The 19,952-nt window shown below is 37.3% G+C and overlaps 1 protein-coding gene across 5 annotated transcripts in view; it reads left to right on the top strand.

The window, feature by feature from the left end:
• Window positions 1-12,843, top strand: part of LOC130919955 (phospholipid phosphatase 3-like) — a 90,357-nt gene extending 77,514 nt beyond the window's left edge. For 2 of the 5 annotated variants that reach the window (XM_057842630.1, XM_057842631.1), the window contains 3 exons: window positions 1,886-1,943; window positions 7,411-7,587; window positions 11,827-12,840. In XM_057842630.1, the coding sequence (XP_057698613.1) occupies window positions 1,886-1,943; window positions 7,411-7,587; window positions 11,827-11,985 (394 nt within the window). In that variant the 3' untranslated portion in view covers window positions 11,986-12,840. Of the gene's footprint in view, window positions 1-1,885; window positions 1,944-7,410; window positions 7,588-11,826 lie in introns of all 5 variants that reach the window. The other 3 variants (XM_057842635.1, XM_057842632.1, XM_057842633.1) reach the window with 2 other exon arrangements.
• The last annotated feature ends 7,109 nt before the right edge of the window (window positions 12,844-19,952 follow it).

Here is a 19,952-nt window from a genome sequence, read left to right as displayed (position 1 = left end):
TTTGAATGCGAAAAAATATTTGAGATTGAAAAATTTGCATTTGAACACTTAATTTTTCATTGAGAAGATTTTCTTTGATTGAAGCAATCCTTTTTGTGTTTAGGCCATATTAGATTAGGACATGTGTGTCTAAATCATTCAATCCCCCCAAAAAGTTGCTTCAATCAAAAAGAGTATTTAAAACAAAACAAAAAAAAATTCTATTAATTTTTAATGATTTTTCTGTTGTTGTTTTTTTGGGGGGGAAATGATATGCAAAGCAACTGACAATCTAAGGTGCTCGAAAAATAATTTTGACGCATTATAAAAATATATGTTTTTGTTCATTTCATTCATTTTTGTTGCAGTTTTATTGCTTTTCAACTTTTTAATATATATATGTATTAGTGCTGTCAAACGATTAAAATTTTTAATCGAGTTAATTACAGCTTAAAAATTAATTAATCGTAATTAATTGCAATTAATCGCAATTCAAATCATCTACAAAATATGCCATATTTTTCTGTAAATTATTGTTGGAATGGAAAGATAAGACACAAGATGGATATATACATTCAAAATACAGTACATAAGGACTATTTGTTTATTATAACAATAAATCTACAAGATGGCATTAACATTATTACCATTCTGTTAAAGCGATCCATGGATAGAAAGACTTGTAGTTCTTAAAAGAAAAATGTTAGTACAAGTTATAGAAATTTTATATTAAAACCCCTGTTAATGTTTTCATTTTAATAAAATCTGTAAAATTTTCAATCAAAAAATAAACTAGTAGCCCGCCATTGTTGATGTCAATAATTACTTACTAGGGCTGTCAAACGATTAAAATTTTTAATCGAGTTAATTACAGCTTAAAAATTAATTAATCGTAATTAATCGCAATTAATCGCAATTCAAACCATCTATAAAATATGCCATATTTTTCTGTAAATTATATATATATTCTGTAAAATAAATTGTTGGAATGGAAAGATAAGACACAAGATGGATATATACATTCAACATACGGTACTTAAGGACTGTAGTGGGCATTTCACTCTACTGTCATTTAAATCTCTCTATGCTGTCCTCCCTCTGAAGTGTCTACTTTTTCCAAAGCTAGACAGCTAGTGAACGACGCCTTAATAATCAGACTTCTTCCTTTTTCATCTGATTTATTAATAAAATAGCCTAAAACCATTGTCCTCTTTAGACCGTCTTAAAACTACAAAAAAAAAGTACACAAGCATTGCATTAGCAACGTTAGCTTAGCATGCTATACAGGTTCACTAAACATAAAGAAAAAGCGTCTCATACAAAAAATATAACATTTCGCTTACTAACATAATATGTACATTCTTTACAACAATCATACTTACGGACAAATCTTGTCCAAGGATCATATAAGAACAACATTACAAAGTAGGCGTCAGCCCGAGACATCGTGCAGCCATATTGAACTGGCAAGAACAAAAAGCCTTGCTGTAAAACTTACCAAAAGGCAGAATACTGTCTGAGCGGGACATGTGCGTTAATTGCGTCAAATATTTTAACTTACTTACTTAAACAATGCTCATGGGTGCTGAAGCCTATAAAATCAGTCGCACCCAAGCGCCAGCAGAGGGCAGCAAAACTCCGTAAAACACAATTAACAAGCAGTTCACTGTACTGTCATTTAAATCTGTCTGAGCGCGGGGAGTGCGTTAATTGCCTCAAATATTTTAACGTGATTAATTAAAAAAAATTAATAACCCGTTAGCCCGTTACATTTACATGCAATGACACTTTTCGGACCCCAAGGGGCCCTGACCCCCCCCTTAAAATCCGCTTATGCTTGAAATCATTTCAAAAATTATATTTTCAAATTGAATAACTGTGGCAATTCTCTCTCCTCTCATTTTAGGAAATCATTCTTCTCTGGTCACGCCTCCTTTGCGATGTACACAATGCTGTATTTAGTTGTAAGTATATAACCATTACCTTTTATCTATATTGCCTTTTATGCCTCCATTTTCCAATTACCTCTGCTTTATTGTGAAAAGGAATGAGACACAGAACCATCACCAGTCCAGTGAGCTGCATAGAGTGAACAAATGAGAAAATAGGGGATGTGGGGGGGTTACTGAAAAGAGAAATGAGAAACACAGAGGTCGCTTTGTTTTGCTGTGGGAGGGGTATAACCTCGGCTTGCTGCCTCACTGCTCCTCTCTATTATCTGGATGTGTTTGTACGCGATGTGCTGCATTTTTATGTGTCGATTGAGGACTTTGTTTTAGTAATGCTTAGAGTAAAGTGAAAACCGGATTCTAGCCTTTTTAGCTTTTTTGCTTTTTTCACATGTAATCAAGCTAATGTAAATTAAAAGATAATCTAAACATAAAATGTTTTTTTTTTTCAAATGGCAATAATGTTAATTTGGGAATAAACGCTGTGAGTGTGGCTTGCTGCAAGAATTATAAATCTTTCAAGGCAGATCGTGGTCAATTTCTTTGGATTGTGGCACTATGTTGCAGCTTTTTAGGAACCTTTAGCTGACCTTTTGTCAGGATTCTATTGAAGTGATTTCTTGTTTTAAACAGTTTAATCCCCAAATTTCCCAAGGCATTTAAATATCAAACCAGTAGCCCTTTTAAAACAACACTATGTAACTTTTCAACCTTTATAAACTATTTTCATAACATTTGTAATATGTCAACTGAAAACTTTGAATAACATCTTTTATATCTTGAGGGGGTCTGAATCGCATTCACCGGCACTAATTAACTTTGAGGAGGGTGACAGGAACCCACACAAAACTACAAATGTGCTGACTGCTTTATGGCATACGTACGTCACTTCCCCCTTTACCTATTCGTTATAAAGACGGAAGTCAATGTGAACGCTTTTGCGCAAATTATGCAAAGATGGCAGAGCTACAAAAGAGACAAAAAGTTTTGTCCGAGGTGACAAAAAAAGAAAAAGGGAGGCTACCAGGATAAAAGGACACTTAAGAATAAACATTCGCTCAGCCTTCAATCGCTGGCGTCAGCGCTGACGAGTCCGGGTGAGGTGGGATGTTGGAGGGCTGGTGCTGGAATACGGTAGAAAATCCAACATTTCTTATTATCAACATCGTCATATCTTATTGTTTAGCCACAGCTGGATTCATTACCTCATTACTATTCTTTCATCACACTGCCGCTGGAAACAGAAATGTCGTTTAATCCATCTGCAGGCGACGAGAGATCATAATTTTACGACACTGACCACCTGCAGCGCTAAAATCGACCAAAACTGAAAAGTTACCTAGTATTGCTTTAAGTAATCAACAATAGATTTAAAAAATATATATATATATTCTTTTTTTGGGCGGGGTCACAAATTTGACTGGTGGGTTCATATCTAGCATGGGTGCGGTCAGTAATAAGCAACTATTTCCCCCCAAATACAATTACCCACATTTACAGTGGTTCAGAGGAAATTACAATTTATTAGATAGGGCCAAATAACTTGGAATCAGTGTTGTTTTAGGCAGCGCTTTTTTCGTCTTAGTCTTTTGGATGAAAATACAGTTGTGGTCAAAAGTTTACATCCACTTGTGAAGAACATAATGTCATGGCTCTCTTGAGTTTCCAGTTATTTCTACAACTCTGATTTTTCTCTGATAGAGTGATTGGAACAGATACTTCTTTGTCACAAAAAACATTCATGAAGTTTGGTTCTTTTATGACTTTATTATGGGTGAACAGAAAAAAGTGATCAAATCTGCTGGGTCAAAAATATACATACAGAAGCGCTAATATTTGGTAACATGTCCCTTTGCCATTTTCACTTCAATTAGGCGCTTTTGGTAGCCATCCACAAGCTTCTGGCAAGCTTCTGGTTGAATCTTTGACCACTCCTCTTGACAGGATTGGTGCAGTTCAGTTAAATTTGATGGCTTTCTGACATGAACGTGTTCCTTCAGCATTGTCCACAAGTTCTCAATGGGGTTTAAGTCAGGGCTTTGGGAAGGCCATTCGAAAACCTTAATTCTAGCCCGATTTAGCCATTCCATTACCACTTTTGATGTGTGTTTGGGGTCATTGTTCTGTTGGTACACAAAACTGCGCCCAAGACCCAATCTTCGGGCTGATGACGTTAGGTTATCTTGAAGACTTTGAAGGTAATCCTCCTTCTTCATTATCCCATTTACGCTCTGTAAAGCACCACGTTAGGTTATCTTGAAGACTTTGAAGGTAATCCTCCTTCTTCATTATCCCATTTACGCTCTGTAAAGCACCAGTTCCATTGGCAGCAAAACAGCCCCACAGCATAATACTACCACCACCGTGCTTGACGGTAGGCATGGTGTACTTGGGGTTAAAGGCCTCACCTTTTCTCCTCCAAACATATTGCTGGGCATTATGGCCAAACAGCTCGATTTTTGTTTCGTCTGACCACAGAACTTTCCTCCAGAAGGTCTTATCTTTGTCCATGTGATCAACAGCAAACTTCAGTCCAGCCTTAAGGTGCCGCTTTTGGAGCAAGGGCTTCCTTCTTGCACGGCAGCCTCTCAGTCCATGGAGATGCAAAACACGCTTGACTGTGGACACTGACACCTGTGTCCCAGCAGCTTCTAATTCTTGGCAGATCTGCTTTTTAGTGATTCTCGGTTGAATCTTCTCCCTCCTGACCAATTTTCTCTCAGCAGCAGGTGATAGCTTGCGTTTTCTTCCTGATCGTGGCAGTGACAAAACAGTGCCATGCACTTTATACTTACAAACAATTGTTTGCACTGTTGCTCTTGGGACCTGCAGCTGCTTTGAAATGGCTCCAAGTGACTTTCCTGACTTGTTCAAGTCAATGATTCGCTTTTTCAGATCCATGTATGTATAGTTTTTGACCCAGCAGATTTGATCACTTTTTCTGTTAACCCATAATAAAGTCATAAAAGAACCAAACTTCATGAATGTTTTTTGTGACAAAGAAGTGTCTGTTCCAATCACTCTATCGGAGAAAGAGAGTTGTAGAAATAACTGGAAACTCGAGAGCCATGACATTATGTTCTTCACAAGTGTATGTAAACTTTTGACCACAACTGTACTTATTACTCTTATTTTAGTCATTACAAAATATGTTCGTCTAGTTTTAGCCGACAAAATCTCATACAATATCATCGAGTTTTAGTCTAAATGTCCTAAAATAAAGGTTTCCAGTAATTCTGAATGACACAGACATACAAGCACATATTGTAACGAGATATTATCGGGTACTTTCCTCTTTTCGATCTAAAAACTCCATGTAGCATTTGTCACCGAGTTTCAAGCCATAGCTGTGAATGACCACAGCCGGATTTTTGGCCGGTCATGGTCATATAACAAGGGTCGCGATGCAGAAATCGTAGACATCAAGGAGTGGTCGAGATTTTCATTTTCATATATTTACCCGTTTAAATGTTTGTTTTTTTCTTTGAATGGATGAATAGTTATGAGGTAGATATCCGTCACTTTTTTACAGACGCTTATTTTTTCATTGTAATGTAATTTCGAGTGAATAATTTTTTGAAGTTTTTTTTTTTTTTTTTTAACATTAGACGTCGATTAATGATTCTAAGCTAAAAATGACAGACATTTCAAATAAATACGATTACTTACCTTCTTTTTTTGGCTAGGTTGAAACAAAAGTGGTTGCGCGACGTCTGTAAACGGGGGTTTCCAGGGTAAAATGGAAAAATTAAAAATAGTTTGCGGGCTTAATGTGCCATGAATCTGCTATGGCCTCATATAGACAGATCGTTCTGTCAAACACAACAGTTCTTTTGGCTTAAAATACAGTAGTTTATTTTAAAGAGGGGTGCAAGAGCAGAAACTACTTTTTCAGCCTTGTCTGTGTTTTCTGCCATTCATATATATATATATATATATATATATTTTTTTTTTAATTAAACCCACGTAGAAGCCACAAACTGTATGTAAAAAAAAAAAAAAAATCTGAGCGTTTTGGAGAATGTTGGCCACGCTTAAGTTGACGCTAATGCTTATTGAATTAATGTAAATGTTTACCAATTAGGTTCAGATTTTGAATTACAGTAATTTGCAGACTGTAAGCCGCTACTTTTTTGCCTTATTTTGAATCCTGCTACTTATAGTCCGGTGCGGCTTATTTGTTGATTTGGGTTAATAGGTAACACTTTATTTGACAGTGGCGTCATAATACAGTCACAATTATGACATGACACTATCATGGGCGTTACTGAATGCTTATAACAGATGTCATTAAGTGTCATCTGGCAAATTATGTCACTAACTCCATTCAAAAGTGAGGTAATTTGCTAGATGACACTAAATGACATCTGTTATAAGCATTCATTCATGCTCAGGTCATAATTATGGCCATAATAGGTCATAATTATGATTCCCTTATGGCACCACTGTCAAATAAAATGTTACCAAATACCATAACTAGCAATTAATGAAATAACTGGAACAGTAACTGGAGAAATAATTTAGCACAGAACATGAATTTTGATTCTTATTTACATCTGTAGCGCTGCAATGCATGGAAGGAGGCATGTTGGACAACAACAGTGTTGACAGCAGGTGGCAGCAGAGGTTGACTGTCTCCCCCAAGGGAGCAGTGATGGCCAAATGAAGCTTCTTGAAGCAACGAAGCTTTGCAGCCTATTGGTTCAAAGCTTCGTGGTGGTTCATTTGGTCTTATGAGAGTCTTATGATGCCGCTGTCAAATAAACTGTTACCGGTATATATCTTTTGGTGTAAATATAACATAATACAGTGAGGACAGCTGCGGCTTATTGTCCAATACGTTTTATCTATGAACAAATGTCGTTTTCGTGTCAACTTTGGTGGGTGGTGGCTTATAGTCAGGTGCGCCTTATAGTCCGAAAATTACGGTACACATTTTCATTTGTTCTGAGTCAGTTGTCAAGAAAGTTCAAACACCAATTCTCTCCCTTTTTTTATTGAAACATCTCCAAACCTGCGTGCAGCCAGAAGTTCAGTGTAATGATTAAATTCATTGTATTAGATTTAGTCCAATGGAAAAAAAAAACACATGCTTGTTATTCAGCAGCACTCACATCTCACTGGTGATAATTAACTTCCATATCCTCTAAGGGAGTAAATTTCCCATTTGAAGCGTGTTATTGTTTCAAATGATTTTCAATGTCAGGAGAACTCCATGATCTTGAAATTACTATCAGCCTCAGACTTCAATGGTCACGTCTCTTGAGTCGTTGTGTGCACTTGATTCGGTTATGCACGGCAGGGTTGTCAGAAGTCATTATGGAAGAATCGACATTCCTGGAAAGTCTGCAAGCCAGGCACGCTTGGGGAAAAAAAAAAAAAAAGACTTCAACTGGTTGCCAGAAGAAAGTAGACTTGTCTAGGGAAAAGCTTTAGATACTGTACTGTATGAATGACAGCACACTGTTGATCTTTGGTGCAGTTTTATCTTCAAGCGCGGTTGACATGGCGTGAAGCTCGTCTGCTGAGACCCGTGCTGCAATTTTTCCTGTTTCTGCTGGCCGTCTACACAGGTCTGACCCGCATCACTGACAATAAGCACCACCCGTCCGACGTCCTGTTCGGCCATATACTTGGAGGCCTCACTGCATACCTGGTGGTAAGTTTGAGCTCTGCTTTGGTACATGTTGCTCTATTAACTCATTCACTCCCAGCCACTTTCACCGGAGCAACCACCTTCGCTCCCGGCAGTTTTACTGGATTTTGACTGATTTTGCAAGGCCCACAGAAAATTCTGTTCTATTGCTATATGAACATGGAACCCACCAAAAGAAAGATTAGACTCTCTTCTTTCAGCAGGAAAAAAAGTTAGTTCATATCTTTTTTCATTCTTTAGAAATCAGCATTAGAAATTTGCTTAGTTTGAGCAATTTTCCCATTTCTGATGAAAAAACAGAGAAATTGATCTTTTTGTAAAAGCATACATTTCAGACATTGACTTTAACACAGCTATTTTTTGCTTTTGTGACAGCCCAAACATCTGAATAATGTTTTCCTTCTACAAAATAACATAAACAACAAGACATAGAGCTTTTGATAGCAAAGTAACAATTTATTTACACATAACTAAACTATTGAACTGAGAGATGACGCTGTTGTGGCTGCGGCTGTCTCGCTAGAAGGGGTAAACTTTTCCCCCATCATCGCCTGTCACATCAAGATAATTTTTTTGAATCTGTCTTTTGTAGTGACCACTACCTCATAACAGAATTGACCTATGGAACTTGTGTGGGGCATGTTGTGTTTCTGGGGGGGAACTAATTTAGCCGTGCACATGAGTCACGAGACACTAGAGAGTTACGAGAGACACGAACGTCCGAACACGGCAACTCGAACTCTACTCAACGAGCAACACAGACTCAACAACATCATCCGCTACACTGGTGATCCCGATAGTTCTGCTCGGTCTTCCAACGCCTGGCATTGGAAGGATTGAAAAGATAACATTTTTATGTCGCTAGAGTCCTACTTTGGAATTCCGGCAGCGTAACCAAGTGATGTCACCGCCCTGCGACGTCAACAACAATGGCGACCTACTAGTTGAACTAATTATACAAATTGTATAAAAACGAAAACATCAAACGGGGTTTTGTTATCAAATTATTTCAACTCATAGTAACGTTTATCTTTTAAGAACTACAAGTCTTTCTATCCGTGTATCCCTTTCAAGGTGCTATGAAAAAAATGAAAACGACTGCACTAATGTAATTTTACATATAGGAAACTAATTTGATGCTCAAATCTTTTTATATATATTTTTTTATCATTTCATAGTTATTCCACGCAAAACAATACATCATGAAACACCCACTTTTTTCAGCAGACAATCATTTCTAGCTTTCTAGGGCTACGCTATAGCAGTCACACAGCAACAAGACAATAGAAAGCTTTATGGATAGCATGCTAGCAAATCTCGTTCTGCGTGTGACATCCTAATTTTTTTTTTTTGTGGGCGTGGCCAATTCAGCTGGGAAAAGAAGACTAATTTAGAATCTAATTCTATTATTTATCCTTTTCTGGTCACTTTTTTGGATGGTTTTCTGTCCAAAATATGATCTGCTATCATTTTAAAGTCACTTTGTGTTGTTTTACATTGCACATTTAATTCAAACATGTTGTCTTAATAGGCGGAGTTTGACTTTTGGGGCGGGGGGGGGGGCACAACATTTTGATGACCTTGAAACGTGGTGTCAGCAATAAAATTAACTTACAAGAATATTTATAATACTAAGTTGACGATGAGCGATTTTTTCCATCGTTCTTGAGAGGAATTCTAAATCAGGCTGTTTAGGCAATACTTTTCGCCAAGATCGTCATCCATTGAATATGGTACATCCACCTGTGTCGTGCCAATGTAGTTACCCCAGTCAAAAATTGTATCCCCTGGGCGGAGCCATATGGAGGTAGATTTGTGTCTTTATTATTTAATTTAAAAAAAAAAAGTTGCTTCAACAACAACAACAAAAAGTTGCTTAAATATATATTTTTTCAACCAAAAAAAAGTCGCTTTAATAAAAAAAAAAAAAGTGAATGTTGAAATGAATTTGAAACAAAAAAATGCATATGAAAGCTATTTTTCTTTGATTGGTTTATTTATTTATTCATTTTTATTTATTTATTTTTTCAAAATTGAATCATCTTTTTTGATTGAAGTAATGTTGATTCGTTTTTGGGCACATTTTGGCTAGGACATTTTTGTCTTTATTAGTCAATCAAAAAATAATTTGCTTAAAAAAAAAAGATTTTCACCAAGAAAATCAATCAAAAAAAGAAAACTTTTTGAAAAAATATTTGAGATTGAAGAAATTGCATTTGAACACTTAATTTTTCATTGAAAAAGTTTTCTTTCATTGCAGCAATCGTTTTTGTGTTTGGGCCATATTATGATTAGGACATATGTGTCTAAATCATTCAATCCCCAAAAATATTTTTCGATCAAAGAAAAAAAATCATTTTTTACATTTTTTTTTTTTCTAATTTTTTAATTATTTTTTTATGGCAAATGTCCATCTATGGTGCTCGAAAAATAATTTTGACCCATTATAAAAATATATTTTTTTGTTCATGTCATCCACTTTTGTTGCAGTTTTATTGCTTTTCAACTTTTATATACAGTGGGGAGAACAAGTATTTGATACATTGCCGATTTTGCTGGTTTTCCCACTTGCAAAGCATGTAGAGGCCTGTAATTTGTATCATAAGTTCTCTTCAACTGTGAGGGACGGAATCTAATACAAAAAACAAAATCACGTTGTATGATTTTTAAATAATAAATTTGCATTTAATTGCATGAAATAAGTATTTGATACATCACAAAAATCGAACTTAATATTTGGTACAGAAACCTTTGTTTGCTATTACAGATACCAAACGTTTCCTGTAGTCCTTGACTAGGTTTGCACACACTGCAGCAGGGATTTTGGCCTACTCCTCCATGCAGATCTTCTCCAGAGCCTTCAGGTTTCGGGGCTGCTGCCGGGCAACACGGACTTTCAGCTCCCTCCATAGATTTTCTATCGGGTTCAGATCTGGTGACTGGCTAGGCCACTCCAGGACCTTAAGATGCTTCTTACGGAGCCACTCTTTAGTTGCCTTGGCTGTGTGCTTTGGGTCGTTGTCATGCTGGAAGACCCAGCCACGACCCATCTTCAGGGCTCTCGTTGAAGGAAGGAGGTTGTCAGCCAAGATCTGGCGATACATAGCCCCATCCATCCCTTGGCAGAGAAGCAGCCCCAAAAAATGATGTTTCCTCCTCCATGTTTCACAGTTGGGATGGTGTTCTTGGGGTTGTACTCATCCTTCTTTTTCCTCCAAACACGACGAGCCGAGTTTAGACCAAAAAGTTCAATTTTGGTCTCATCCGACCACATGACCTTCTCTCATTGCTCCTCTGGATCATCCAGATGGTCATTGGCAAATTTCAGACGTGTCTGGACATGCACTGGCTTCAGCAGCGGGACCTTGCGTGCGCTGTAGGATTTTAATCCATGACGGCGTAATGTGTTTCCAATGGTTTTCTTCGAGACTGTGGTTCCAGCTCTCTTCAGGTCATTGACCAGGTCCTGCCGTGTAGTTCTGGGCTGATCCCTCACCTTCCTCATGATCAGTGATGCCCCACGAGGTGGGATCTTGCATGGAGCCCCAGAACGAGGCAGATTGACCATCAACTTGAACTTCTTCCATTTTCTAATAATCACTCCAACAGTTGTTACCTTCTCACCAAACTGCTTGCTTATTTTCCTGTAGCCCATCCCAGCCTTGTGCAGGTCTATTATTTAATCCCTGATGTCCTTACACAGCTCTTTGGTCTTGGCCATTGTGGAGAGGTTGGAGTTTGTTTGAGCATGTGAACAGGTGTCTTTTATACAGGTAACAGGTTCAAACAGGTGCAGTTACTTCTGGTAATGAGTGGAGAACAGGAGGGGTTCTTAAAAAAGAACTGAGAGCCGAAATATTTCCTCGTTGGTAATGTATCAAATACTTATTTCATGCAGTTAAATACAAATTAATTATTTAAAAACTATACAATGTGATTTTCTGGATTTTTGTATTCGATTCCGTTCCTCACAGTTGAAGAGAACTTATGATACAAATTACAGACCTCTACATGGCTTGCAAGTGGGAAAACCAGCAAAATCGGCAGTGTATCAAATACTTGTTCTCCCCACTGTATACAGGAAAGTCAATTGCATGCAATTAAACTTGTCGGATACCAGGGCCCCCCCCACCATAAAATCCGCTGTGGTTGTCGTGTAAGGTCTTCTATGTCTCAACCCCATTTCCTAGGCTCTGCTTTGGTGCATGTTCCTCTATTAATGCAAATATCTTGTCTTCTCAGGCCTTCTACATCTCTTCCATGTTTAAGAGACCCAGCTTGAATCAGTCTCAAGTTGAGACCCAAGATAACCACTTACAGCATACTGCAACAGCTGCTAAATTTCACCTACACCATCCCGCCCAGCCTGGCGCAGAATCTACCAGTGTGGAGACTGTGTGAATCTGAAGAATGTGACACTGTTTCCTGCTAAGTACTACCACATACCTCTATATTTTGCACAACATTGTCAGTAAAGGCATGTGACAAATTGAATGTGACTGAAAATAGTACACGGCAAAAATGAACAATTTTTCCCTCTTTAAGGAGTTTAAAAATTATTGTGATGATATTTCAGTGCATGTTTGGAAGGATAGCGTCAGTTGTTGTCAGGGAAACAATGGATTACGTATATCGTTTTTGTAAAGGCGGACCAGCCAGAATACGCCACATGCTCTGTGAGCGTTTGCCTTATTCAGAGGTGTCTGCCATTCTTACACGAGCTTTGCTGTTCATTTCAATGAGCAACACAGTGTTTGTTTCAAGATATGATGTTATAACATTTTGTTAGCGTTAAGGCAGTATTTTACCGTCAGGCTGTCGTTTGCTTCTGAAGTGGTCTTAATGCTGCCTAGTTGTATTTATTGCAGAATTTAAAATGGAGAACACTTCACAGTTGTACTATAAGAATGTTATGTATTTTTGCTCGAAGTCACGTTCACTCAACCTTTTGACTCACTTTAGATGACTGGGTCAGTCACCAACTACTATTTGTAAAGTATATGTAAATTTACAGATATTTCAAGTGAATGTGTCACAAATTTTTCATTTGTATTTTCTTTTTCAAATAAAACACTATAAGTCTAAAGAAGAATTAAGATGTAGGATTTTGTCGAATTGGAATGACTACAGAATATTGAGCTTTTTTGTTGTTGTTGTTGTTGTCTTCCGTGTGTTTTACAATACTGTATGCTTCCAGGATGCATAACAGTTCGAGATTTGACTTTTTTTTTTTTTTTTTTGCATGTCATCTTTTAAATAAATGTTTTTTTGCTACACAAGTTTCCTTCATTTACGGTAGTAAAGTTTTTCAATTTAAAAAAATAGCTTATTTTACATTTGTTAATTCATTATGACTATACAGTAATTACATGATAAATATGATGTGAAGGAAAAAAATAATTTGTGCCTCTATTAAGATAAATAAGAAACCACAGTGCCTGAGATAAAGCCACCAACGCAAGACAGAAAGCTTGAGATATGGGCTGTCCATAATTTGCTCATTAAATTCTCGCAAAAAAAAACAAAAACAAATTTCTGGCTCATTTTTTGTACGCAATTTAAATCTTGATCAGCGTCAGTTGTAAAGAAAAAGGCGTTATGGACCAGGTTTTAGTTTTCTCATGGATACGCGCAAGCACTAGAGATAGATAATGTTTCTTGTGATTGTCTTGATATATGCAGGCTCCTGTATAAGCTTTTAGTAGCTTCTTAAGGAGACCTGACTCACACATAATCTTGGCTTAGCACTGAGATATGATGTACACTTTGTAAATATGAATGTGTGTGTGAATAAATTGAATTGAATAGAGCTTAACAATATTGGAAAAAACGTTTTGGGGGTTTGAGATATACAGTCGTCCCTCGCTACTTTGCGCTTCAAACTTGGCGCCCTCAGTCCATCGCGGATTTTTTTTTTTTTTTCAGTTAAAAAAAAAAAAACTGATTGGCAGACGTTAAGGTTTCAGCTTGACAGAGATGCCGAAACTTCAAAGCGCCGCATGTGTCAATCATCGTTTAACTTGTTAAACGGTTGCTGTGGCAACTCATTGTATGTAAGTTAGCAGCTTGAGCGGATTTCAGTGGACTCACTCAATGAAGCATTTAATAAAGACAAGTATTTTTCTACTTTATTCTTGTTTATAAATTATTCGGTGGGACAGTAACATGATTATAACTTGTCATTATTACATTTGAAGTGGTTAAAAACTATTCATCTTTATATAGATAGGTTTTTTTTCTTAATTATACTTAGGAAAAAAAGTGATGAAAAACATGCTGCATCGCGGTTTTTCACTTATCGCTTATAGCTCTGTTTGGGAAGACATTCTTTGACTCACCATGACCACATTGTATTCATATAATACGGTTTAATAGCAGGGTTCATCTGTGAATGATGAAGATTGCTGTATATTAAGAGATCCATGTCTCTGGACCAGTGTTGGGAGTAACGCCGTTATAAATAACGCCGTTACGTAACGGCGTTATTTTTTCAGTAACGGGGTAATCTAACTAATTACTTTTTCCACCGTTACAACGTTACCGTTACTGACGGTCAAAAGCGGTGCGTTACTTACTCTGAATAAATTGAAAAAACTACCAGCCGTGTCGAGTAGACTCTCTGCTCTGTTGATTTGTCATCCAAGACTTGGGGTGCGTTCAGGTTCGAGAATAGCGCACGTACTTCTGACTCCCAAGCTTTTTGTCCCTGCTCATTCAATTAGACAATGCTTTCCAAAGTTTGGTAACGTTTCTGTGTTTGCTACACCTGATGCTAGCCTCGTTCCCATCTCCCACTGTCAGCCAGCAATAATTCTGCTTCCATTTTGAGGACGGCAGACGCTTTGAAGGCGACGTGAATTGTTGGGAAACGAGCCTACCTGAATGCGGCCCCTCGAGAGATGCGATGGAAGTGATTGTGATTGGCTGAGGGTTGGAGTCATGTATCGTAGTAAGCCAATCAGAGCCGGTGATTGCACAAGCAAACCGGAACAGCGCGTGCGGCAAACACACACACGCAAAACAGATGCACAGGGTCGGGATGGCAGAGCATACAGAAGAAAAATTGTCCTTTAAGAGGTGGAGATATAGACACTATTTCAAGTTTGTCGAAATTAAAGGAAAGAACCTGCATGTAATGTGTAATTTATGTCCCGGGGCAAAGCTTTTGTCGACATCTGTGGTAAGCAATTCAAATCTGCTGAAGCACCTAACAAGTTAACTACCTGTCTGTTCTTCTCTATTCCACTGACTCGAATACTGCTCAGAAATGTTCAAATTCTTTGACATACAACAAGTTCTTTTTAAAGTAACGGAAATAGTTACTTTCCCTGGTAACTAGTTACTTTTACTATAGAGTAATTCAGTTACTAACTCAGTTACTTTTTGGAAAAAGTAGTGAGTAATGTAACTAATTACTTTTTTAAAATAACGTGCCCAACACTGATTATGACTATACAGTAATTACATGATAAATATGATGTGAAGGAAAAAATTAATTTGTGTCTCTAGTAAGATAAGAAACCACAGTGCCTGAGATAAAGCCACCAACGCGAGACAGAAAGCTTGAGATATGGGCTGTCCATAATTTGCTCATTAAATTCTCGCAAAAAAAAACAAACAAATTTCTGGCTCATTTTTTGTACGCAATTTAAATCTTGATCAGTTTCAGTTGTAAAGAAAAAGGCGTTATGGACCAGGTTTTAGTATTCTCATGGATACGCGCAAGCACTAGAGATAGATAATGTTTCTTGTGATTGTCTTGATATATGCAGGCTCCTGACTATAAGCTTTTAGTAGCTTCTTAAGGAGACCTGACTCGCACATAATCTTGGCTCAGCACTGAGATATGATGTACACTTTGTAAATATGAATGTGTGTGTGAATAAATTGAATTGAATAGAGTTTAACAATATTGGAAAAAACGTTTTGGGGGTTTGCGATATACAGTCGTCCCTCGCTACTTTGCGCTTCAAACTTTGCGCCCTCAGTCCATCGCGGATTTTTTTTTTCAGTTAAAAAAAAAACTGGCAGACGTTAAGGTTTCAGCTTGACAGAGATGCCGAAACTTCAAAGCGCCGCATGCGTCAATCATCATTTAGCTTATTAAACGGTTGCTGTGGCAACTCATTGTATGTAAGTTAGCAGCTTGAGCGGATTTCAGTGGACTCACACAATGAAGCATTTAATAAAGACAAGTATTTTTCTACTTTATTCTTGTTTATAAATTATTTGGTGGGACAGTAACATGATTATAACTTATCATTATTACATTTGAAGTGGTTAAAAACTATTCATCTTTATATAGATAAAAGGTTTTTTTTTCTTAATTATTCTTTGGAAAAAAAGTGATGAAAAACATGCTACTTCGCGGTTTTTCGCTTATAGCTCTGTTTGGGAAGACATTCGTTGACTCACCATGACCACATTGCATTCATATAATACGGTTTAATAGCAGGGTTCATCTGTGAATGATAAAGATTGCTGTATATTAAGAGATCCATGTCTCTGGACACTTGCTGCTTTTATGAGGCAAAACAAGTTTGCGTGTTCAATAAGACTCCAACAATGCACGTCCTGCGATGGGACTTTTGTGCATGCCCACATCACAGGGGCGATGTTTAAACGATATAATGATAGCAAACACGCACATTACAAACAGAGCGGGGTAGCTCGCTCATAGGGGTGAACACCGCTGATTCCTTCGCATCAATTTGCAGGCATCTTTACATCCCTATTAAGAAATGAATGATTAATAAAGATTAAAATAAATGTTTAAAATTAAACATATAACAGTAAAACAAATATCTGCATAAAAGTGTAAAAAGTTGGATTGGCTGAATATGTGCTACTAAGGCAACATACAGTGGTATGAAAAAGTATCTGAACCTTTTGGAATTTCTCACGTCTGCATAAAATCGCCATCAAATGTGATCTGATCTTTGACAAAATCACACAGATGTAAAAATTGTCTGCTTTAACTAAAACCACCAAAACATATATAGGTTTTCATATTTTAATGAGGAGAGAATGCAAACAATGACAGAAGGGGGAAAAATAATAAGTGAACATTCTGCCTAAGGAGACTTAAAGAGCTACTGAAACCACTTTTTACCAAACAATTTAAGTCAGGTGTGTGCCCAATCACTGATGATTGGTTTAAATCTGCCCTGCCCACTATAAAACACACACCTGGTAAGAATTGTCTTGATGAGAAGCATTGTCGGTCAAAAGAGCTGTCTGAAGACCTGCGATCAAGTATTGTTGATTTGTATAAAGCTGAGAAAGGATACAAAACCATCTCTAAAAGTCTGGATGTTCACCAATCGACAGTCAGAGAAGTTGCCTACAAATGGAGAGAGTTTGGCACTGTTGCTTTTCTCCCAAGGAGTGGCAGTCCACCAAAGATGACGCCAAGAGTTCAGCGCATAATACTCAGAGAGGTAAAAAAGAACCTTACAGTATCTGCTAAAGACTTTCAGAAATCACTGGCACAGTCCAATATCTCTGTGCACGCAACAACTATATGTAAAACTATGGCCATGAATGGTGTTCATAAGAGGACTCCATTGCGGTCTAAAAAAACATTGTTGCTCATTTAACGTTCGCAAAAAGGCACTTGGACACTCCACAGAAGTTCTAGGAAACATTTTGTGGACTGATGAAACCAAAGTTGAATTGTTTGGGAGTAACACACAACGCGTGTGTGGAGGAAAAAGTGAACAGCTCACCAACATCAACACCTCATCCCCACCGTGAAGCATGGTGGAGGGAGCATCATGATGTGGAACTGTTTTGCTGCCTCAGGGCCTGGATAACTTTCAATTGTTAATGGAAGAATGAATTCAAAAGTTAATCAGTATGATTTGCAGGAAAACCTGAGGCTGTCTGTCACACAATTGAAACTAAAAATAGGATGGATGCTGCAACAAACACAATGATCCAAAACGCAGAAGTAAATCAACTTTAGAATGGTCTCAGAAGAAAAAATACATGTTCCAGATTGGCCAAGTCAAAAGTGCAGACTTGAACCCCATTGAGATGCCTTGGCATGACCTAAAAACATTGATTCATGGCAGGTACCCACGGAAACTGACTGAACTACAGCAGTTTTGAAGAGAAGAATGGGCCAAGATTAGTCCTGATCGATGTGCCAGACTGATCTGAAGCTACAGGAAGCGTCTGGTTGAAGTTATTGCTGCCAAAGGGGGGGGCACAAAATATTAAATGTGATGACTCACTTATTTTTCCCCCTGCTGTCATTGTTTGCATACTATCCTCATTAAAATATGAAAACCTGTGAATGTATGGGTGGTTTTAGTTAAAGCAGACAGTTTTTTTTCATCTGTGTGATTTTGACAAAGATCAGATCACATTTGATGGTGATTTTATGCAGAAATTTAAGAAATTCCGAAAGGTTCAGATACTTTTTCACACAACTGTAGAACATTTTGACTGTACTATCTAGGCCTACTATTTTCAAAGACAGGACAAGAATGATTAATTTCACGTTTACTCGAACTTCAATAGCAATACAAGACAATTAGAACACTTGAGGGTAATATATACAAGAAAAAGTTCTGAGGTTTCACATGAGTTGCTCTGGAGACAGTTCTGTTGCTATGACAACTCCGCTGCAAAATGTTCCATTGCCATCAGTTAATGGCGACTGGAGGACAAGTTTTGGTCTTGATGTGATGGAACAAGTTGAAAATCAGAAGGAGGGCATGCTTGTAAGGCCCACCTTTGTTGACATTGCTAAAATGTTCCACTGTGGTACATTAATCTGTGATACAATAATCATAAATCATAGTCATAAAAGATTTGTATATATTTACACACGCTCTCACTCACACTCATACGTACGCACACACCTCTTGCAACCACGCATGCTCGTCAAGCTACACACACTTGCACTCAATCACTTGTACTTTAGCACTTCCTTCTTACAGAATGCATGGCTTTGAAAAGCCGCTAGAAAGTCATGCATGTGTTCTTTGAGTAGATTTTTTTTTTTTTTTTTGGCAACACAAGTGCTTTGATCCATCACAACACTGTTCTCTTGCTACAAGGAGGGGCGACACCTAGGCCTGTCATGATAAGTTTTCGGGGCGATATATTTATCTGGAAACTATCGCGATAAAAAAATCGCGTCGTACATTTTTTTTCCCAGCTGACATAATATAACAGCATAGGAAATATTTATCGCAAAAACACTTGAAGGGAGAGCTGGGCGATCTGGCCCCAAAGAAGAACACACTTTTCCTTTTCATCCTGATTTTTTTATTTATTTATTTATTTTTTAATGTTGTTGTTTCTAGAAACTTAGTTTTTTATACAATAGCATTTACCATTGTATACTTCCATTAAAAATTAACATGTAAATGTACAGGGTGTTTGGGATTTCACAATTTTATTTATTTATATGTTAACAGAGGTCATGTAGAGTGGCCCCCTACTTTAAAAGATCTTTATCACCTTCACTTTTTTTCTGAACTACTGCATTGGCCCGAATATAAGACGGTGTTTTTTGCATTGAAATAAGATTGAAAAAGAGGGGGTCGTTTTATATTCGCGGTCTAGACATTAAATATAATCCAACAACAATTTGCCTTTCTACCCATTTACGACGCTAAATGACGCCAGATATCATTGAAGCGATGTTCTGTTATGACAGATCTCAGCTAATCTCCCCATTCACGACGCCAGATGGCGCCAGATATCATTGAAGCGATGCTCTGTCATGACAGATCTCAGCTACTAGTTTAACCAGTTTGCAATGTTTTTCCTTATTCAGATTTGTTTCACAACTACAGTTAGACTTCACTTTGCTGGTTAATGCAGTAATTGCAATTTTGTTGTTTTATCACAATAGATTGGCTTATTTACATTTCAAAAACCAGAAGCCATTCATTTACGAATGTGATTGCTCTTTATTTTACATATTTAAAATATTCAGATATTAAGATTTGAATGAGGGAAAATAACATGTTTTTTCTCTGAAATATATTGTTATAATCATTTGTATCAGATCTAATGTAATTATTTTCTGTATACAATTAATTTGCTGTTCAAAAAATCTTGAAAAAGAGGGGGTCGTTTTATAATCAGGGCCATCTTATATTCGGGCCAATATGGTAATTTGATTACTTTCTTTCATAACGAGCAAGCTAACGTGTTCATTATTCCAAATCAGTAATCTGATTAAAGCTAGTTTCCTTAGCGTCTGTGCGTTAATGAAGAGTATTGTAGTCATGTACGAAGAACATTTTGAATACTGTAGAAAATGTTAGAAAAGTTCCCACTACGCGTTCATTTCCATGGTAACCGCTCATTGGTACTTCTTGTTTTGTTTAATGAATGAACGTATT

This window comes from Corythoichthys intestinalis, chromosome 8 (assembly GCF_030265065.1).
Source record: "Corythoichthys intestinalis isolate RoL2023-P3 chromosome 8, ASM3026506v1, whole genome shotgun sequence".
Classification (NCBI taxonomy): Eukaryota; Metazoa; Chordata; class Actinopteri; order Syngnathiformes; family Syngnathidae; genus Corythoichthys; species Corythoichthys intestinalis.
Note: the sequence above shows the minus strand (reverse complement) of the source record. Positions and strands in the feature narration are given on the sequence as shown.